This window comes from Sminthopsis crassicaudata, chromosome 2 (genome assembly GCF_048593235.1).
Source record: "Sminthopsis crassicaudata isolate SCR6 chromosome 2, ASM4859323v1, whole genome shotgun sequence".
Taxonomy (NCBI): Eukaryota; Metazoa; Chordata; class Mammalia; order Dasyuromorphia; family Dasyuridae; genus Sminthopsis; species Sminthopsis crassicaudata.
In genome coordinates, this window is record NC_133618.1 from 258,071,193 (window position 1) to 258,094,866 (window position 23,674).

Consider the following 23,674-nt stretch of genomic DNA (forward strand, 5'->3'; position numbering starts at 1 on the left):
CAATGTTATATAAATTATTTGAAAAAATAGGGGATGAAGGAGTCCTACCAAATTCCTTTTATGACACAGACATGGTACTGATACCTAAACCTGGTAGATCGAAAACTGAGAAAGAAAATTATAGACCAATCTCCTTAATGAATATTGATGCTAAAATCTTAAATAAGATATTAGCAAAAAGACTTCAGAAAATCATCTCCAAGATAATACACTATGATCAAGTAGGATTTATTCCAGGAATGCAGGGCTGGTTTAATATTAGGAAAACTATTAATATAATTGACCATATTAATAATCAAATTAATAAGAACCATATGATCATCTCAATAGATGCAGAAAAAGCATTTGACAAAATCCAACATCCATTCCTACTAAAAACTCTTGAGAGTATAGGAATAAATGGATTATTCCTTAGAATAATCAGGAGTATATATTTAAGACCGTCAGTAAGCATAATATGCAATAGAAATAAACTGCAACCTTTCCCAGTAAGATCAGGAGTGAAACAAGGTTGCCCACTATCACCATTACTATTCAATATAGTACTAGAAACGCTAGCCTCGGCAATAAGAGCCGAGAAAGAGATTCAAGGAATTAGAGTAGGAAATGAGGAAATTAAACTATCACTTTTTGCAGATGACATGATGGTATACTTAGAGAACCCCAAAGACTCTGCTAAAAAGCTACTAGAAATAATTCAAAATTTCAGCAAAGTGGCAGGATACAAAATAAATCCACATAAATCCTCGGCATTTTTATATATCACTAACAAAATGCAACAGCAAGAGATACAAAGAGAAATTCCATTCCAAACAAATGTTGATAGTATAAAATATTTGGGAATCCATCTACCAAAGAAAAGTCAGGAATTATATGAGAAAAATTACAAAACACTTGCCACAAAAATAAAATCAGATTTAAATAATTGGAAAGACATTCAGTGCTCTTGGATAGGCCAAGCGAATATAATAAAGATGACAATACTCCCCAAACTAATCTATTTATTTAGTGCTATACCAATCAGACTCCCAAGAAACTATTTTAATGACCTAGAAAAAATAACAACAAAATTCATATGGAAGAATAAAAGGTCAAGAATTGCAAGGGAACTAATGAAAAAAAACTCAGAGGAAGGTGGTCTAAGTGTACCTGATCTAAAGCTATATTATATAGCAGCAGTCACCAAAACCATTTGGTATTGGCTAAGAAATAGACCGGTAGATCAGTGGAACAGATTAGATACAAAGGACAAAAAAGGGTACATCTATAGCAATCTAATCTTTGACAAACCCAAAGATTCCAACATTAGGGATAAAAATTCATTATTCGGAAAAAACTGTTGGGAAAACTGGAAATTAGTATGGCAGAAATTAGATATGGATCCACACTTAACACCATATACCAAGATAAGATCAAAATGGGTCCATGATTTAGGCATAAAGAGGGAGATAATAAATAGATTAGAGGAACAGAGGATAATCTACCTCTCAGACTTGTGGAGGAGGAAGGAATTTATGACCAGAGGAGAACTAGAGATCATTATTGATCACAAAATAGAAGATTTTGATTACATCAAACTAAAAAGTTTCTGTACAAATAATACTAATGCAAACAAGATTAGAAGGGAAGTAACAAATTGGGAAAATATTTTTAAAAACAAAGGTTCTGACAAAGGTCTCATTTCCAAAATATATAGAGAACTGACCCTAATTTATAAGAAACCAAACCATTCTCCAATTGATAAATGGTCAAAGGATATGAACAGACAATTCTCAGAGGAAGAAATTGAAACTATATCCACTCACATGAAAGAGTGTTCCAAATCACTACTGATCAGAGAAATGCAAATTAAGACCACTCTGAGATACCACTACACACCTGTCAGATTGGCTAAGATGACAGGAACAAATAATGACAAATGTTGGAGGGGATGTGGGGAAATTGGGACACTAATACATTGCTGGTGGAGTTGTGAAAGAATCCAGCCATTCTGGAGAGCAATCTGGAATTATGCCCAAAAAGTTATCAAACTGTGCATACCCTTTGACCCAGCAGCGCTACTACTGGGATTATATCCCAAAGAAATACTAAAGAGCAGAAAGAGACATATATGTGCCAAAATGTTTGTGGCAGCTCTTTTTGTTGTAGCTAGAAACTGGAAGTTGAATGGATGTCCATCAGTTGGAGAATGGTTGGGTAAATTGTGGTATATGAAAGTTATGGAATATTATTGCTCAGTAAGAAATGACCAGCAGGAGGAATACAGAGAGGGTTGGAGAGACTTAAATCAACTGATGCTGAGTGAAATGAGCAGAACCAGAAGATCACTGTATACTTCAACAACGATACTGTATGAGGATGTATTCTGATGGAAGTGGAAATCTTCAACATAAAGAAGATCCAACTCACTTCCAGTTGATCAATGATGGACAGAGGTAGATACACCCAGAGAAGAAACACTGGGAGGGGAATGTAAATTGTTAGCACTAATATCTGTCTGCCCAGGTTGCATGTACCTTCGGATTCTAATGTTTATTGTGCAACAAGAAAATGATATTCACACACATGTATTGTACTTAGACTATATTGTAACACATGTAAAATGTATGGTATTGCCTGTCGTCGGGGGGAGGGAATAGAGGAAGGGGGGGTAATTTGGAAAAATGAATACAAGGGATAATATTATAAAATATATATATATATAATAAAAAAAATTAAAAAAAAAAAAAGGGACCACAACTTGCTTCATTATAATGAAAAATATCATCCATATTCAGAGAAAGAACTGTTTGTGTTTGAATACGAATTGTAGCTCAAACCTTTTTTTACTTAAAAAAAAAAAAAAAAAGACAAAACTCACAAAGAAATACTTTTTAAAAATTCCTCTCCTCAAGAAACTTACATTTTCATGGGAGAGTTCACATGTAAATAACATCAATATATCAGTTAATATTAAAGGCCTACTGTTTTCTAGGAACAAGGAATACAAATACAATAAAGTTTAAAATGCCTGCTAGAAGGACATTATAGCTTAAAGGAAGAGAATAACTGGCCATATGTAGGTACAAACAGAATAAATGCAAAGCAGGTAAATACAAGGAAGCTTGACAGGGGGGCAGAAGTAATTGAGATGATCTGGAAAGGCTTTACACAAAAGGTGATATTTTGAGCTCCATCTTCAAGGAAGAAAAATTATATTAGGCAGATGTGAGGGGAAAGTACAGTCTTTGTAGAGGGCAGCCAATGCAATTAAACCATGGAAAAAGGGAATTAAGTGTCCTGGTTGAGCAACTGAGAGAAGGACAGTTTGTTGAGATTGAGATTGAAGGAGTTGAAGCAAAATTCAATGAGCCTGGGGAAATAGATTGGAGCTAGGTAATAAAGAGTTTTTTTTTTTAATTAATAGTTTTTATTTACCAGATACATGCATGGGTAATTTTACAACATTGACAATTGCCAAACCTTTTGTTCTAATTTTTTCCCTCCTTCCCCCCCTCCCAAGATGGCAGGTTGACCAATACATATTAAATATAATAAAGAGTTTGTATAAGCTAAACAGCAGATTTTATGTTTTATTTTTAAGACAATAAAGAGCCAATGGGGTTGATTGAGTAGTAGTGTCAAAGTCAGAACTGTGCTTGAAAATAATCACTTTGGCAGTTTTGTGGAGGAGAGACTGAGTTAGTGAGAGAGTTGGGATGTGGACCCAATTAAAAGGCCATTGCAAGAATTTGGGTGAAAGAGGATGAAGGCTTGAATTAAGGTGGTAGATGTATGAGAAAAATACTATTGAAGTAAAAATAAAAAATCTGGCAATTAATTGCATATGTGAAGTGAAAGGGAATGAGGAGTCAATTATTACACCAAGGTTATGAATCTGTGAAACTGGAAGAATGGTAGTACCTTCCCTAAAAATCTGGAAGTTTTAAAGAGGAATGGGTTTGAAGGGAAAAACAATGAATTCTGTTTTGAGCATGTTAAGTTTGAGATGTCTCTGAGAAATCCAATTTGAAATGTCCAAAAGACAAGTGGGATTGTACAGGATTAAAGCTCAGAAGAACTCATCAGCATTTTATTGTTATTCAGTTATTTCAGTGACATCTGACTCTTCATAACCCCATGAAGGGTTTTCTTAGCAAAGATACTTGAGTAGCTTGTCATTTCCTTCTACAATTCATTTTTACCAATGACAAAACTGGGGCAGCTAGGTGGCGCAGTGGATAGAGCACCAGCCTTGAATTCAGGAGGACCTGAGTTCAAATCTAGTCTCAGACACTTAACACTTCCTAGCTGTGTGACCCTGGGCAAGTCACTTAACCCCAGCCTCAGGGAAAAAAAAAAAAATGAGAAAACTAAGGTAAACAGGATTATGCCCAGGGTCATGCTGCTGATAAATATCTGAGGTCAGATTTGAATTCAAGAACATGAGTTTTCCTTGATCCTAAATCCAGTGCTTTTATCTACTGCACTACCTAGCTGCCCCATTTTTCTGCAGAAAGAAGATAATTAAACTTATTCAAGCTGTTATGGTTTAGGACAGAATCGTGGGAGAAAAACCCATACTTAGGGGAAGTGATCTAGTTGATCACTAACAAAGGAGGCTGAGAAAAAAGTTAGTCATGTAGGAGGAGAACCAAGGGAGGATATTGTCACAAAAGCCCAGAGAATAGAAAATATCTAGGAGAGGTTATTAGCAATGACAAATACATCAGATTGGTAGAGGAGGGTAAGGACTAGAAAAAAACCATCAGATTTGACAATGAAGAGACCAGTGGCACCTTTGGTGATTGCAATCTGGCTTCAAACTCAACAGTAACCAAAGGGTTGTGAAGAAAGGAAGTAGAAGAAACAAGGATAAAACAGCTTTTTCTGGGAGTTTGGTTGAGCAAAGGAAGAGAGATATAGGGCTTAAGGGAGTAATGGAACTAGTAAATAACTTCTTAAGTAATACTTATTTTTCCCCAATTAATGTAAAACAAATTTTAACAATCATTTTTTAAAAAACTTGAGTTTCAAATTTTCACCCCTTCTTAAGAAAACTAGTAATTTGATTTGGATAACATGTGTGCAGTCAGACACTACATATTTCCATGTTAGTCATGTTGTGAAAGAAAGCACAGACAAAAGAAATAGTATGTTTTAATCTGCATTTAGACTCTATCTGAAGATGGAAAACATTTTTCATCATGTTCTTCAGAACTATCTTAGGCCATTTGCTGAGAATAGCTAAGTCATTCACAGATGATCATCATATAATATTTCTTTTATTGTATACAGTGTTCTGCTCATTTCACTTTGCATCAATTCATGTAAGTCCAGGTTTTTCTGAAAGTATCCTGTTTGTCTTTTCTTCTAGTATAATAAAATTCCACCAAAATCATATACAACAACTTGTTCAGCCATTCTTCACTTGCTGGGTATGCTCTCAATTTCTAATTCTTTAACATTACTAAAACAGTTACTGTAAAATTTTTTGTACATATAGGTTTTTTTTTTGTTTTTCTTTTTCTTTTTTTTTTTTTTTTTTAATCTCTTTGTGATACAGATCTAGTAGTAATATTTTTTGGTCAAAGGGCATGCTCTATCCACTGTGCCACCTAGCTGCCCTCTATTTCTATAAACTTGACTAAGTTCTCTACATATCTGAGAAATGAGATCTTTGTCAAAGAAATTTGGTGTAAAATTGGTTCATGTTTATGTATTTATTACCTGTCTATTAAAGCTAATGACAGCTGAATTGTGAACTGTGTTGTTAGCTTAATTTCAGCTACTTCTGTTCATATATGGTATGTTCTATCCATGCTTACTGTTTTAAAACTTACTTCTCCTGCACTTTCCTGTCTCATTAAAAAAAAAAAAAAAAAAAAAAACTGAAAAAAACTCTCTTCCACCCTACCTGATTTTGGGCAATAATTCAACAAACCTGGACTTCAATTTCCTCATCTGTACAATTAAAGGACTGGGTGCCTAAGATCTCTTCCTGTTCTAAAGCTAGGAGTCTATGACACTCTTCAATTCCTTCAAGGCCAAGTTCAGATAACTGCTTCACAAAGTTTTCCCTGACCCATCAAATCAAAAATAGACTTCCTCAGGCCGACACTTATTAAATACATACTAGGCACAGTTCTAGATTTTGTTGTTGTTTGTCCTTCATTTTCAAAGAGGACTATAACATCAGGGAGGTGATGCCATGACTTACACTTGAATTAGATTTCAGTGAGGGAGGGCTGTGCATGGTCACGTATTATCTGGATCCAGTGACATGGTATAGATCAAGGCCCTGGATGAAATGGGAGCAAAAGTCTTCAAAAGGTCTCAGTTTGATTGAGGGGGAACCTATTCAGTTTTTAAGGCAAGGTAGCAATTGAGACAAAGAATCTCCTCTTTCACCTCATCCAAAGAAATATAAATAATAATTCTGGGAAGGAAAGACTCTCAGAGTTCCTAGCCAAAGCAAAGATGAATGCTATTTACATTTAATCTGAGTCAATTCTGACCCAAACAATGGATCTCTGGAGCAGCTGCACTGGATTGAGCTCCTCTTGCCCACTTTCTAAGTTGTCTTGGGCTGGAAAATTATTATCATTCTTTTATGGATTCTATTGCTCCAAAATCTATTTTGAAATGTTATTTAAAGTTGTTCAGAGGGGAAATTTGGAAGAAAAGAAGACAGTCCCTGCTTTTTCTCCACCAATTTGGCTTTACTCCAGGAAGTATTTTAAAGATGGGAAATACTCGAGTATGTTTGAAAGCTGCAGAGAAGAATCAGTAGGTGCAGAAGAATAAAGAAATAAGAATAAAGAAAGGGGGAAATAATTGAGGTAGCAATCTGCTAGAAAAAATAAGGAAAAGGATAAAGGATACATATAGAGGGGTTGGCCTGGAGGAGAAGAATCTGTGCATAAGGTATTGGAGATATAAGGGCAAAAGCAAAGCAGTACCTGCCATCAAGACTCTTATATGAGGATACAACATATATAAATATAAATGTGACATGGGACTTAAGTCCATATGCATAAGGCTCTTCACTGCAGAAGACTGATTATTCTGTGCTTATGTGAAGGGTGGAATTGGGGACAGCTTGAGAAAGGAGAAATCTTGCTTCTAGTGTCTAGCTTCCAATTTGGAATGAGAAAATAGTTCAGATTCTCTTCCAACAAGTTACATAAGTACTGTACCCAAGACAAAACAAAACAAAACAAAAACCTGAGGACAAAGAGAGCATAAACAATTAGGAATAGAAGATGGAATATTGAGATTGAAAAAAAAAAGAAAAAAGACTAGGAGGTCAGTTTGGCTAGAATATAGACTTTATAAGAAGGAGGAGAATAAAATATGGCTAGGAAAGTAGGCTGAAGCAGATTGTAGTGGGCTTTTTGGTCAGTCTTTTAGCCTAGGAAGATTATTAGGGCTATATGGGGATTGAGGGGTGAAACTGGAATTAGGGAGATCAGTGACTTCTTTCAGTAGTTCAGGTGAGAGGTGATAAGGATCTGAATATAAGAGACTTTGGAGATAAAATATTTGAGACCTGGGAGGAAATGAATGCATCTGGAGGGATAGACTGAAAGTCATTGTAATAGACTAGATAAAGAGACTGCCTCAGAGGCAAGAAGATGGAGGTTCATATCTTGTCTCTGACATGTATCCAAACAACTTTCTAAGATTATAATTAGAAAGTTAATATTTATTTAACATTAGCTTTTTATTTTCAAAATTCATGCAAAATTTTCTCCCTTCCTCCTCTCCCCTGGCTGGCAAGTAATCCAATATTCAATAAATATTCATTAAACATTTATTGTGTGCTAGGCATTGTGCTGAGAACATTACAAAGTAAAAGAAGTTCAGTCTAAGTGATTAAGTAGACGTGAAAGAAAATGCCTGATGGGCATAAATTATATGCTGAGTCATTTTTAAGTACAAGTGACTAATAATGGAATATTAATAATTTAGGAAACTTCCAAGAATTTGCTGAAAATAGCTCAGTTTTCAGGATGAGCAGAAATGGAAAAATACTAAAAATCAGGGCTTGATTTATTATTTTGTTGATTGTCTAGATTTTTAAAAATGATTGAGAAAAATTTAAGTTGAATGTAGATTAAAATGAAAAGTATGCCATATGTACTTTTTTAGAAAGCCAATTATTAAACATTTACTGGGAAACCTAGGAACAGTGCCCATATTATAATAGACACACTAAAACTAAAACTAAAACATTAGGCATATGCCTAATCCGAGATAGGAATATCATTCCGAGATGAGAGAATAATACAAACTAAAACTCCAACCAGAGACCTCGTAGAAAGTTTCAGCCAAGCCCTTATTGTCTCATGCTCATTGATCTTCTTGCTTCCAATCTCTTCTCTAGCTAATCTACCCTAGGTACCCTAATATACCCTATTGCTTAGGATGATATTCTTTGAATATTGTTTGATCTCATAATCCTGTTGCTTACAGATATAGAATTTCAATTTTCAGTCTAGCATTTCACTTTTCACTATACCCCTTCTTTCCAGTCTTATCTCTTGTTTCTCAATATAGTCCATCTACTTCTATCAGATTCATCTACTTGTTATCCCTCAGACATAAATTTCTGCCTCTATTTTTGAACTTGTTGTTCTGTCTAAACCTTTCCTCATCTTCTCCGCTGATCTTTGTCCATCATTTAAGATGGCTCAAAACTCTTGCCCAAGAAACCTTATCTCTTCTTTTCTCCAAATTTTCCCAGTATTTTCAGCATTTCCTCAGTATTTACAGCATAGTCATTTTTATAGAATTTTAGAGCTAAAAGATACTTTAAAGGTCATTTTTAGTGGAATTCTCATTTTGTAAATGGAGAAAGGGAATCTCAGAGAAGGAAAGTGATTTGCTCAAGGTCATAATCGGGTTTTTAAACTAATGTCTCCTGAATCCAAGTTCGTGTACTTTTCATAATATCATTCTGTCTCCTTTATATAATGACCATAGTCATAATTATCAAATTAATTGAATCAGATCTTTATTGACATTTTTTTTCAACTAGCTGGTTTGTTTATTTAACTGGTGGCTGCTGTCTTCATTAAAGGCACATTCAAAAGAATATTTAAGTCTGAACTCTGAGATACCACTACACACCTGTCAGATTGGCTAGAATGACAGGGAAAGATAATGTGCAATGTTGGAGGGGATATAGGAAAACTGGGACACTGATACATTGTTGGTGGAAATGTGAATACATCCAGCCATCCTGGAGAACAATTTAGAATTATGCTTAAAAAGTTACCAAAATGTGCATACCCTTTGATCTAGCAGTGCTTCTACTGGGCTTATATGCCAATGAGATTTTAAAGAAGGGAAAGGGACCTGTATGTGCAAGAATATTTGTGGCAGCCCTCTTTGTAGTATCCAGAAATTGGAAACTGAGTGGATGCCCATCAGTTGGAGAATGGCTGAATAAATTGTGGTATATGAATATTATGGAATATTATTGTTCTGTAAGAAATGACCAACAGGATGATTTCAGAAAGACCTGGAGAGATTTACATGAACTGATGCTGAGTGAAATGAGCAAGATAAGGAGATCATTATATACTTCAACTACAATACTATAGAATGATCAATTCTAATGGATGTGGCCATTTTCAACAATGAGATGAACCAAATCAGTTCCAATAGAGCAGTAATGAACTGAACCAGCTACACCCAGAGAAACAACTCTGGGAGATGACTATGAACCACTACATAGAATTCCCAATCCCTCTAATTTTGTCCACCTGCATTTTTTATTTCCTTCACAGGCTAATTGTACACTCTTTCAAAGTCCGATTCTTTTTGTACATATATTGTATTTAATTTATACTTTAACATATTTAACATGTATTGGTCAACCTGCCATCTGAGGGAGGGGGTGGGGGAAGGAGGGGAAAAATTGGAACAAAAGATTTGGCAATTATCAATGCTGTAAAATTACTCATGCATATATCTGGTAAATAAAAAGCCATATATTTAAATTTAAAAAAAAAGAATATTTAAGTCTGAAAAAGTGATCAATTGTATAATTTTACTACTTTCCAGAATTTGCCATTTAAAACAAGTAGTAAATATTTAGTTATAACACTATATATATTCTGGGTAGACCCACTATCAAAGAATTAGATACAACTTGTACAGGATGAATAGGCATAATAGTTGATATGCATTTTTGAAAGTAATACTCACAGAATTGTGCACAATTCTGAAATGACCTTATAGAATATTTTTGATATGACCTCTAGGAGACTGGCTTCTGTGTATATTTTATGAAAATCGGTTGTATTATTTCACAAATATATTATATTATATTTATCAGTACACCAAAATAGGGCAGCTGTTTTGTGCAGTTTAGCATTTTGATGCCTTGTCTTTGATCCTTAGGCATTAGATCAAACAGTGACAAAGGACTCTTGCCTGGCTGTTGGATTCTTCCTTAGAGGAGAGGTTCACTTTCATCTAGAAAGGTGAGTACAAAGTCTCCTTGTATATTTTCTTTCAGTCTATTGTTCTCAACATACCTTGTTCTTACTTCTCCTTTTTTCTTACTTTTCAAAGTTGACCTACCTTACATGCCACTTTGCTAGTCATAGTGATAGCTGTGGTCTCTCTCTGTCCTTTCAGACTTTATCAGACATATTGGTGAGACCAATGTGTAAAAAGACTCTAAAACAATATCAGTCTTTTATTGTTTCTCCTTATTCCAAGAGAAGGCTTTCAAAATAAAAGTCTGGAAGTTCTGGAAATGATTATGGTATATATAAAGATATATATATATATATATATATATATATACATAAGATAATATATATATATTATATATATACACATAAGATAAACCATAAATAAAGGAAATATTAACATTTAGTTCAATTCAAATAAATATTTATTAAGCTCCTAAGGTGCACCAAGCACTGTTTCAGGAACTGGGTACATAAAGAGAAAATAAAAATAATTCCTACTTTGAATGATTCAGTAAAGAACTTATATTAAAATACATTATGGCTATGGCCAAGGATGCAGCAAGGAAACAAGATTTCCATGTCAGATAGATAAATCATTTGGGTAGCCACTAGTGTTCTAATCATTGCTGGAAATCTTTTGAAAGAGGTGGAATTTCTAAATGCTTCTAGGTAGATGGTGGGAGTAGGAGAAGATATATCTAAAGATTCAGAGGAAGATTCAGGAAAATCAAATCAAAGGGGTTTTCAGTCTGAGGAAGGTGGAGTAGGAACTAGGAAACCAAAGAGATGAGATCATCCATGGGACCTTGGGGGCAGTGAAGCACAGGAAGAGGATCATGGCCTTAACTTTTAGAACAATAAGAACCTATGGTAGGACTCCAAGAAGGAAGGTGGCATAATCAGTGTGAACAGAAAAGACTGTTTTAGAATAATCAAACTGTAAACTGAGAATGATAATCTGTATGAGAAATGATTAGAGTTATGGCATTCTGAATAGAGGACTGATATGGGAGATAATGTAAAGGAAGCAGTGACAGAATTTGTCAATAAACTGAAGTTGGATATTTATGTTAAAGATACTTCCCATCCCTCCCATTTCCAGATAAATTCATCAGTTGTCCCCCTCCCCCCCCCCTTTTTTTTGTAAAAGTAAAGGCAAAGAAGCTCAACCTTTCCTAACTTTGTTATTGTTAGCTATCTTTAACAGCATTTTTAATGTTATCATTCTAACAGTTGCCTTTTAAAACAAGCATTTGCTAACCTTTCTACTTTGTCCCTAAACTTGGATGCTTCTGTATATAATTCCTATCTCCCTACTTTCCTCCTAACTAGAACTGCTTTTCCAAACCAGGATCATATTTAAAAAAACAGAGTACTTTCCATTACTACCCTAATCATTATGTGATCTAAAGGTGACTCAGAATCTTTAAGGCTATGCCCAGAAAACATAAACCCTGACAGGTCACACCAAACTGAGGTGGTTTGTAACATGGGACCAGCAATGAACTATGCTTTTATTGTTTGAGGATTAGTCTAAGTGGGGAGAGGCTCATCCCCAGAAAGTTGGTCACCAAAGGATGAATTGTTTTAGTTATTTCAACTCATGAAACCATCTACTAAGGCAGGAAGGTGTTCAAAACTGTGTCAGTGGACAAGATTCCCAAATTGATGAAATCAGGGATCTTTTGAATAAAGTAATATCAAACAGAGAAGCATGGTCTGTTATAAAGGGATATTGGGAAGATGAGAAAAAACAAATCCCACAGAGATCTCTAGACCTAGAATGCAGGTGTCCCTTAAATTCCTCAATTGGGACACCTGTGGCATGGGAGAGGTAGGTATGCAAGTAAGTAAATGTAAAGGGCACCCTGTCAACCCGCTGGAAAGTACTTTTTGCCCTATTAACAAATGGTTGTTAGCCAAACTCTCAAGGGTCCCATTTCAGAATAAATCTAGAATAGTCTTTTATTGCAACAAAATGAAATTCAACATAGTTCTGACTATACTTGGTATTTTACCCACTTAGTCATCATAATCTCTCCCATGTTTGTCTCTATATAGAATTGTATGGCCATAGTCATGTTTCATCCAAACTATCGTATCTTGTTCTGTATTCAACCTCCTGCTGTTCTTGATGCTAAAGTTTTCTTTTTTCCACTACCACCTTTGTTCTTGGGGGTCCTGTTGAGGCTTCCTGTTGTTCTAAAGATTAAGTCCAAAAATTTGACTCTCTGCTTCAAAGTCCTTCATTTAGCAACTGAGTCACTGAGGGCCCATCACAGAATCTCCTTTACATTTATAGTAATCTTGGGTTGTAATTGATTCTCTTCTTGGTCACAGGTTCCCAGAAGCTCTTTCTGATTATGCCATGGCCTTGGCCAACCTGAGAAACAATACCTTCATTGACTATAAGCAACTGGGTCTTCGGTACAAGTTACAGACTTGGGAGGTAAGTATTAGAAAAAAGAAGGAATGTTGCTGTACCACTTATGACATACCATTATTGAAAAGCACTAAATTATTCAAGAGCTGGATCTGTTTCTCCACATCGTTCTGAGAATTATAATCCAGAGCTGTGGACATATTGCTTATGAACATCCCCCAAATGATTTGAAATACCCCTGTTATAAGGAGAAGATTTGGGAGGAGCAAGGGGAATCCTCCTCTTCCTCATCATATTTGCATCTATATATTGCTTTAAGAGTTGCAAAACATTTTGCACTGTTATCTTATCCTCATAATAACCCAGTGAGAAAGGGGCTATTATTATCCCCACTTTGTGGCCAAGACAAATTAAGTGACTTGTTTAGGTTATCATAATGGAAAAAGTATATGAAAAAGGATTTAACCTCAGATCTTCCTGATTCCAAGTCCAAGTCTATTCATTGTACCACTTGACTACTTTGTACCTTATTCTCTTTCACATACTCTGGTCTACTAAAACTGGCCTGTTTGCTCTCCCTTAAACACACACACTACTGCCCAGATCCAAGCATATTCACTTGCTGTTTCCAATGTCTGGAACTCTCTCCCTCCTCATCTGTCTTTTAGTTTTTTGGCATCCTTCAAGCCTCAGCTAAAATTCCAACTTCTTCAAAAAGTTTTCCCAGTTCCCCTTAATTTCAGTGTCTTCCCTCTGAGATTATCTCCAATTTATCTGAAGCGCATCTTTGTGCATGGATGGTTGTATGTTGCCTCACTCATTAGAGTATGAAGCTGAGAGAAGAAAGCATTTTTTGCCTTAGCACTTAGCATAGTACCTAACACAGAGTAGGCACTGAATGTTTATTAAGTGATATAAAAACAATAATATCAATATAGCTTTTAAAAGTACTTGTTGGATTAGATCGGAACTATGTTCTATAGAAATAATCCCTTTCTTAAGACTCAAACCCTCTTCTAGTGTCCTAGAGTCTCTATTTCTACTACTTCTATCCTCTGAGGGGACCTTTGTTAACTCTTATTCCAGGTACAAGAATTCTTATTTATGACTCTTCAGAAATATAAGAATGTAGTAGGCATTCTGAGAACAGAGTACAATCCAGTTTTGCTGAGGCATAAAATGATTAAAGGGAATTAACAACTGGAAAAGTTATGGAGGTTCTTGAGTGCCTTACAGAGAAATTTTAGGGACAATAGAAAGAAATTTCTTTTTTTTCTTTAAAAAATTTTTTTCCAATTAAATATAATTTTTTTAAAAGATTTGTCTTTTAAATTTTGAGTGCCAAATTCTTTCTTCTTCCTTCTTCTCTCACTTTGAGAAGGCAAACAATTTGATATAGATTTTACAGGTGCAGTCATGCAAAATATATATCTATATTAGTCATCTTATTAAAGAAAACACCAACCAAAAAGCCCCCAGAAAAATAAAGTTTTTTACAAGTGTACCTTGATCAGAAATGATTAGCATTTTTCATCATTATCATTCATCATTTGGAATTATCTTGAATCATTGATTTGCTAAGAATGACAACATCATTCACATTTGATCACACTGAGGGATTTCTGAGGAGTCAAAGGATATGACCAAATTTATATACAACAATAATTATTTTGGAAATGATTTGAAGGCTGCATTAGAGTAGGTAGAGAATGGAGGTAGGGAGACCTTATAAGGACCCTATTACAATAATTGAGGCAGTAGAAAATTAGCAGTATCAGTATGGTGGCAGTAGGAGCAAAGAGTAAGAGAGATTTTACAAAGGTAGAATTAATAGAACTGATAGGATATGAGAGGCAAAAGAGAAGAAAGAATAAAAGATAATATCAAAAGATTATAAACATTGAAGAATGTATGAATGGTGATGACAGAGAGAAATAAGTCAAGTTTAAAATTGTTTCTTTTCCTGTCTCCTTCCAGCAAGCCATTTCTTATTTTTGTCTTTGTCTTTGGGTTTGGTTTTTTTTTTTTCCTCCCTTTTTTTTTGTATTTTTATTTTATTTTTCCAAATACATTTAAAGATAGTTTTCAACACTCACCTTTGCAAAACCTTGTGTTCCACATTTTTCTTCCTCCATCCTTCCATCCCCCTCCCATAGGCAGCAAGCTATCTGATATAGGTTAAACTCATACAATTCTAATATATTTCCATGTTCATCATGCTACACAAGAAAACTCTGATCAAAAGGTTTAAAAAAATTGAGGAAAAAATAAAAAACCCAAGCAAACAATAACAACAACCATTAAGGTAAAAATACTATGCTTTAATCCACATCCAGTCTCCATAATTCTCTCTCTGGATGCAAATGACTCCATCACAAGTCTATTGAAATTACCTTGAATCACCTCATTCTTGAAAAGAGTCAAATCCATCACAGTTGATCATCACATAATCTTATTGTGTACAATGTTTTCTTGGTACTACTTGCTTCAATTAGCATTAATTCATGTAAGTCTTTCCAGCAAGCCATTCCTTGTTGCAAATAATTTTTAAAAGATTTCAAAAGCAAATTTAACAAGACTAACCAACATTCAAATTGAGTTTGACAGTATATATAATGTTCCATACCCATAGTCTCCAATCTCTACAAAGAAGGGGACCTTTCCTCATTTCTTTTTTAGACCAAACTTGTCTTTTTAATTACTTAGTATCTAGTTTAATTGTTCATTGTTGTGGCTTTTCAAATCCACTCCCAAGTCACTTACCTGGCTATATGATTCTGGGCAAGCCACTTAACTTGTTTGTCTTAATCTTTTGGAAAAAAAAAGTGGTAAACTACTTCATTATCCGTGCCAAGACAATTTCATGAACAGTATGGTCTATGGGTTTACAAAGTATACAATTGAGAAATAGTAGACTATCAAATTCGTGTACCACAATTTACTTAGCAGTTACCTAGTCAAAAGGGAACTACTTTGTTTCCAATTCTTTGTAACCACACAAAAAAAGTGCTACTTTGGTATTTTAATATCTAATGGAAACTTGTCTTTGGCCTCAACCAAATGTCTTATTAATGTCTTGACTATAGCAAATGCTATAGTCAAGAGTTATATAATAAGTACTAGAAATACAAAGACAAAAAGTTTAATTCCCTGCTATCCCTTTCTCCCTTATATTCTACTGGAGATTGAGGGGATAGTGGAACATAATATGTAAACAAATAAGTATATATTTCATGAGAGAATACTAGGCACTTAGTGCAATTAAAACTAAGAACAATATGAACTAAGTGATCCTGGAAGGAAGCTATTGATTCTAACAAGTGGAAGTGAAGAGGGCATATGATCTAAGCATGGGATCAACCTCCTGCAAATGTTCATCAGTAAGTAGAGCAGTTTAAATGGAATGCACAAAGGGAAGTTATGTGAAATAAACCTGGAAAGATAGTCTGGAATCAGATTTTGGAAGACTTTAAAGGCCAAATTGAGGAGACAATAGGGAGTTATTCAAAGCTCTTTAGTTAGGGACTGACATGATCATATTAGCATTTTGGGAAAATAATTTTGGCAGCCATGTGAAAGATTTTAAGAAAAAAAATCAAGCTGTAAATGACTTTGCTATTCTCAGCAATACAATGATCCAAGATTATTCTGAAGGTCTTATGATGAAAAATACTCTCTGTATCCAGAGAAAGACTGATTGTGTATGAATACAGATTGAAGCATTAAAAAGTGTGATTGGGTACTGTTTAACAAAATAAACAAAATACAGTACAATACAGAGAAGAGAGAGAGAGATCAGTAAAATTAGGAGGCTATTGCAAAAGTTAAGAATGAGAATTTATGAAGACCTGAATGAGAATGGTGACTACATAAGAGGACAAAAAGGAACAGATGTGAAATGCTGTAAAATTAGAAGCAACAAAACTTGACATATGGCAGTTGAGGAATGAGAACAAATAGAGGATGATGCCATCGTTGCAAGCCTGTATGCTCAGAAGGGTGATTGATATATTCTCAACAGAATAGGAAAGTTGGGCAGGTGGAGAAGAACAAGTTAATTTTGGACATAATGAACTGAAGATGCCTACACAATGTCTAATTGGAGAGACTTAGTTGATGATGTGGTTCTGGAGCTCAGGAGGAGTGACTAGAACTGAGAGTTGTCAACAAATGGGAACTGGTAAGATCAGGGTGAGGGGAGAGGATGTAGAAGAAAAGAGAAGAATGCCTCCAAACATCCCAAACTAGTGGGGGTGGGAGATGATGATCCAGCAAAAGAGACAGAAAAAGGCAGGTCTAGCTGCAGAGAAGGCAAAAAGGAAGGAGGACTAAGAAAAGGCCATGGAATTTAATAGTCAAGATTTCCTTTGACAACTTGGAGAGATCAGTGTCTTTTGAGTGGGAATGTTGCAAGCAGATTGCAAAGAGTTAAATGAGTGGGAGGAGAGAAAAGAGAGATGAGGAATTTATAAAACTTCTGAGTTTGGCTGTGAAAGGAAATTTTTATTTTAAATTTTAAATCATTATTTTTGTTAACTAGCTACTAGGTGTGATCAGGGTGGCAGTTGATGGGGAGGCAGGAAAACCCAGTATTCTTCTCTGACCAACTGCTTCCCTTCATTAACCACTCTTCTTGTATAAACAAAGGCATTTTATGAAGGCACATACACCCATTTTTTTCTTTTCTGTGCTCACAGTAAATAAGCGCCAGCCTCAAATAGGTGATGACAAAGATTGAGGACTCACCAAAGTGTGAAGACATGGAAAAGTAGGAGTTAGTGTAACCGTCCAACATGGGCCAAGCAGATGTGTGCCCAAATGGCCTTATTTCCCTACCTTGTGTGGAGGGAGTGGTAGACAGGAACCATATCATAGCCCTGCAATGTCTATGCAAACCTCTGCTCTAGATGCTCCAAGGTGGGAGTGCCCATAAAAATCTTGCCCATAAAATCTCAGAATTTGACAGTGAAGGACTAAAGTGGTCATATAGTCCAATCTGTTTATGAAAAGAATTCTTATTATAACATACCCAACAAGTAGAGTTGTTCACCCCACCCAGCTTCAGTCAGGTATCAGTTGGCCAATGCCCTTGAGTCTTCCTAACTTGTGCCAAGTCTAAGCCTCACATCATTCTGAATGGGACCCATATTAGAAAGAGAATGACTCCATGCCCCCTTCCTGGCTAAACCTCAGCAGAGAAGCTTAAAGACTTAGAGCTACCCTTCATTCCTATTCCTAGCCCCTAGCCACTCTACTAAACTTGGCTTGGTTGGGAGATACCCAGAGCATTCTAACTAGTGCTCCTGTGGAAGAAGAGCTGATTTTGCAATTTTTCAGGGCCAAAGTACAGCATGTTGGCTGTGCTGCTCATCCCCACATCACTCTTCCTAGCTTAGATTAGCCCTATCCCACCCACAGTGCCTATGGGGCCAGTTTGTACTCTTTAAATTTGCCAAGCCTGGGACAATCCCTGCTTGCTCAAACCTGGAATGTCTGTCTCTTCCTTTGCTTAAGCTGTTCCCTTTGCCTCACATATCCTTTGTCTTTATTTGTTTTTCAATTGAATTCCTTCTTCTCCCTTAAAGTTTAATTTAAATGCTTTCTCTTCCTTGAAGTCTTCTCTGACCACTCCCTCAATAATCTCCCTGCTCCTCCCCAGACCTTATATAGTACTTATAGTCTTTGATATACTTACTATGTAACCTTGTGTCACAACACCCTATTATTGGTATCTTATCATTATTAGACTATAAACCTTAATGAAGCAAGAAATTTCTTATCCTTGTATTAACCTCAGATGAGCTCCAGACTAAGCACAGGTGCTTAATAAATAAAAGGATGTTACCAAAGCATTTGTGCACATGTGTTTTTGAATTTCAGGCTTCTTAGATTTCACATGTTCTGGAATTATCTGAAGGCTAATAATAATAGGATAGGAGGGTAAACAAAACACTGATTCATGATTTGCTAATGATTCTTTCTTGCTGAAACATTAACCAGCATTCCATTCTATGGTTCACAAAAATTATTGGGTAATGTGCAGGGAATAGGGAAATGGCCAGTTCTTGACCTTTCAAAGGGTTAAAGTCCTAAAATTGACGTGATATAGTCAACACCCATTCAGATCTGTTTTATCAAATTGTTCTCTTTGAAACGAAGAGAATTAATTTTGCATTCTTCAAGTTGGAGGAAGGGGAAAGAAGGTGGAGGCTGTGAAAGGGGTGGGGAGTACAAGGAAAAATGGAGATAGGTAAGGATAGGGAATGTGAAGTACCAGTCATCAGAGCTGATACAAAGCATTTCTGGATCTTAAATGGAATACTATATGAATAGTTACAAATCCTACTGAGAAGAATATCTTGGTATTGAAAATATGTATGTTTATAAAAATAATATTAATAGTAATCCTAGTTGTTTCTCCTATGACATGCAACCTGGGCTGGATAATTAGATCTGTAGGAGGACGGTCTTTTAATTGCTTACCTCTGGTCCCAAATGTACAGGTTCCTCTTATTACAAGCAAAAATAGCTCAAAGTACATGTATAAACAGAGCTCAGAATCATTATTGCTGTAGGCCCTGGATACCTCATGTTAAAAGTTCTTAAAATTAGCTAAACAGGCTGGAGGGTTTGACTTCAATCTCTACTCTGTTCTCACCAACAGTCCCACAGCTGAGTGCTAGTTCTTGCTCTCTCCCTTTGCAGCCTGACTGTTTTCTTTGCATATAGAACACAAAGGACAACATTCAGTCCAATTCAGTAAGCATTTCTGATGCCTCCTATATGCCCATCCCTGTGCCAGGAGCTGTGGAGAAAAGAAGTAACAATCGATTCATTTATCCATTTATTCCTTATTAATATTGGTCTGCCTAATAAACTCAGCACTTTTTAGAAGTTTGATTGATATCTTTTGTTTTTATTTAAGTTGTGTCTCTGGGCAAGTCACTTAATTTACACTGTAATTTCTAGTTGTATGCCCTGAGCCCTTCACTAATGTTTTGCATTTCTTTGTGACAGAGAAAAAAATAAAGATACAGCAGTGATACTTGACAGTATATGCGATATTCTCTATCCATAATTCCTTTTCTCTCAAACAAAAGAAGGAATGAATATATATATGCATATATATATACACACATAATTATAATTTATTTATATTTCCTTAGTTAACAAAGTGGATACAAGATAACTTTAAAGGAAAAGGTGCTAGTCACTGAAGTAACAGAGAAAATGGATCTTGAGATAAATCTTGAAGGAAACCAGGGATTCATAAAGACAGAGATGAAGAAGTTTGGGGGACATTCTAGACATAGGGGATACCCTGTGCACATGTGTGGAGATATGTATTATCACATGTGAGGGACAGTAAATAGGCCAATAAGCAGAGCTTTGTAGTACATGGAAAAACAAATGTTTCTTGGCTTCCATTTATCTTTCAGGTTTAAATATTTGTGATAGTTTTGTTTCTTTATTAGACTTTTTATTTCATTAGAGGGAACTTCCATGAAGATACTCTGTTGACCGATGTAAATTGACATCTTCTTTCCAGCTCAATCTTAGTGAGTTGCCTAGGATACTCAGGAAGAGGTTAAGTGACTGGCTTCCAGTCACACACTCAGTATGTTATGAGAAAGAAGATTTGAACCGAAGCCCTCTATCCATTAAAAGATAGTACCTCTTATATTATAAATGTAAATATATATTATATAAAATAAATACAAATATGATATAAATGGTTATAATAAAATTTGACAAGTTTTTCAAAAATTGAATTAGAGTGGTATTCTGTGCCTTTTTTTTTTTTTTAAAGTTTTTTAAACTTTTGGAAAAGTGAACAGGGACTTTTGGACACAGGAGAGTAGGAACCACATTTGATCTCCTTTCCTCAGATCTGTTCCCAGTATAATTGGAGAAATAGCTAGGAAATGATAGATAGGAATGAAATGAATAGTAGTAAGGGGCAAGATAAGAGGTTGGGGTAACTTGAGTGATAGTGAAGTTTCAAGTCATAGGGCCAAGAAGGGTAGACATGAGAGCTCAGGGCAACATAGATTTTAAGGGTTTGGGAAGGTTAAGAGCGGAGAAGAAAAAGGTAAGAGCTGTCAGGTACTTGGTCAAGTTCTACTCCAACCTGTGTTACATGCAAAAATTTTTTTAAAAAAACTTGGTTCCTATTCTTAAAAATTTTATAATCTATGAAGTTGAAAAAAATAATCAAAATGCCCAATGGTGGGGCCTGAGCCCACCTCAATATTAAATCTCATAATAGTTTGGTAGCTAAATAACACAGAAACTAAGTACAAACTGCATTTTAGTCTTCTTTGCTACATGAGGTAAGTATTTTTTTTTGTTAAGAACTTTTAGGCATCCTGTAGTCTATAGAATACAGACTGGTATTATGTTACCTAAATGAGTATTTATAAGCAAAAAAGTACAAACAATTCCAGCTCTTATGGAAAATAATTTGAAAAAAAATTTTTAAAGCTAGTACATTGTTTCTAACTTTTAATATAAAATTTCTACCACTAGGACTATATTCTGAGGAGGTTGTTAATGGTAAGAAAAGATTCATATGCACGAAAATATTTGTAGCAACATTATTTAAACTATTCAAAGAACTAGAAATAAAATATATCTAGTAATTGGAAAATGGCTAAACAGATTATAGGGTGTAAATAAGGGAATATTATTACAGAACTATAAGGAATAATAAATATGAAGAATTTGCAAAAACATGGTAAGACATCAATTGGAGAATGGTTGAATAAGTTATGATATATGAATGTTATGTAATATTATTGTTCTATAAGAAATGGTCAGCAGGATGATTTCAGAGAGACCTGGAGAGATTTACATGAATTGTTGCTAAGTGAAATGAGCAGAAACAGGAGATCATTGTACAGTTCAACAGCAAGATTATATAATGATCTATTCTGATGGATGTGGCTCTTCTCAACAATAAGATGTTTCAGGTCAGTTCCAATGATCTTATGATGATGAGAGCCATCTATACCCAGAGAGAGCACTGTGGGAATTGAGTTTGGATCACAACAAAGCATTTTCACTTCTTTTGTTATTTGCTTGAATTTTATTTTCTTTCTCATTTTTTTCGTTTTTGAGCTGATTTTTCTTGTGCAGCAAGATAATTGTATAAATATGTATGTCTATATTGGATTTACATATATTTTACAATGTTTAACATATATGGGATTACTTGCTACCTAGGAGAGGGGGTGGGAGGAAAGAAGGAAAAAATTGGAACACAAAGTTTTGCACAGATCAATATTTTAAAAATTTTCCTTGCATATGTTTTTTTTAATTATAGTTTTTATTTACCAGATATATGCATGGGTAATTTTACAGCACTGACAATTGCCAAATCTTTTGTTCCAATTTTTCCCCTCTTTCCCACCCCACCAGATGGCAGGTTGACCAATGCATGTTAGATATGTTAAAGTATAAATTAAATACAATATATGTATACATGTCAAAACAGTTATTTTGCTGTACAAAAAGAATCGGACTTTGAAATAGTGTACAGTTAACCTGTGAAGGAAATCAAAAATTCAGGTGGACAAAAATAGAGGGATTGGGAATTCTATGTAGTGGTTCATAGTCATCTCCCAGAGTTCTTTCTCTGGATGTAGCTGGTTCAGTTCATTACTGCTCTATTGGAAGTGATTTGGCTCATCTCATTGTTGAAGAGGGCCACATACATCAGAATTGATCATCATATAGTATTGTTGTTGAAATATATAATTACCTCCTGGTCCTGCTTGTTTCACTCAGCATCAGTTCAAGTAAGTCTCTCCAGGCCTCTCTGAAATCATCCTGTTGGTCATTTCTTACAGAACAATAATATTCCATAACATTCATATACCACATTTTATTCAGCCATTCTCCAATTGATGGACATCTACTCAGTTTCCAGTTTCTGGCCACTATAAAGAGGGCTGCCACAAACATTCTGGCACATACAGGTCCCTTTCCCTTCTTTAAGATCTCTTTGGGATATAAGTCCAGTAGTAACACTCCTTATATAAAATAATTTTTTAAAAAACATGGTAAGACCTATAAAAGTAAATAAATTAAACATGGAAAGATAGAAAAACTTCTAGTTAATTATAATGTTTAATGTTAGTACTATACTGCCAAAGTTTTAAGAACAATTCTTTTTGGGGGGAATTAATCAATAACCTAATTGTTTCGGTGGGGTAAATAATATACCCTGTAAAAGAATTTGCTTGGGTGTTCATTGCATCCAAACAAAATGCATCCAAAAATTTTAATAGTTTTTTTAAAAGAAAGAAAAATTATCCAGCAAGGAAATTCTGCATATTAGACATTCCAAGTGTCTTTCAGCCCAAATCTGAGCTAGGAGGCAAAAATCAGTAGTCAGAGTTGTGGGTTTAATTCCCATATGGTAGGTTAGTTAGCTTCATCCCCTGGCTGCTATATTTATATGTTTGGTCAAGACAGAGATCATGGATGGCTCAGTGTTATTTAGTTCTCCTCTCAGATAAAGTTCAACATAGACATCCTATACAAGGGAAATTCAGAATGTTTTCTCCATGTTCAAAGGACATAATGTATGTTTGCCAAAAATAATATTTTATGGAGAACTCACACAAGTATTTACACTGAAGAAAGAAGAAACAATACAAGTTCACTCTCAAGATCTTCTCTGAAGAACTCTGGAATTAGTTGTGAAACATGGGAGACACCAGCACAGAACTGCCCAAACTGCCCAAAATGGCATGTATTAAAGAAGGCACTATCCTATGGGTAAAGCAGAATTATTGTTCTTCAGTCATGCCTC

At 35.1% G+C, this 23,674-nt stretch overlaps 1 protein-coding gene across 3 annotated transcripts in view; it reads left to right on the forward strand.

Moving 5' to 3' along the window:
* The window catches only part of NOXA1 (NADPH oxidase activator 1), a 56,790-nt gene that overhangs the window by 6,168 nt on the left and 26,948 nt on the right, over positions 1-23,674 (forward strand). For all 3 annotated transcript variants that reach the window (XM_074289071.1, XM_074289070.1, XM_074289072.1), the window contains 2 exons: positions 10,393-10,475; positions 12,813-12,921. In XM_074289071.1, coding sequence (XP_074145172.1) covers positions 10,393-10,475; positions 12,813-12,921 — 192 coding nt within the window. The remainder of the gene's footprint in view (positions 1-10,392; positions 10,476-12,812; positions 12,922-23,674) is intronic.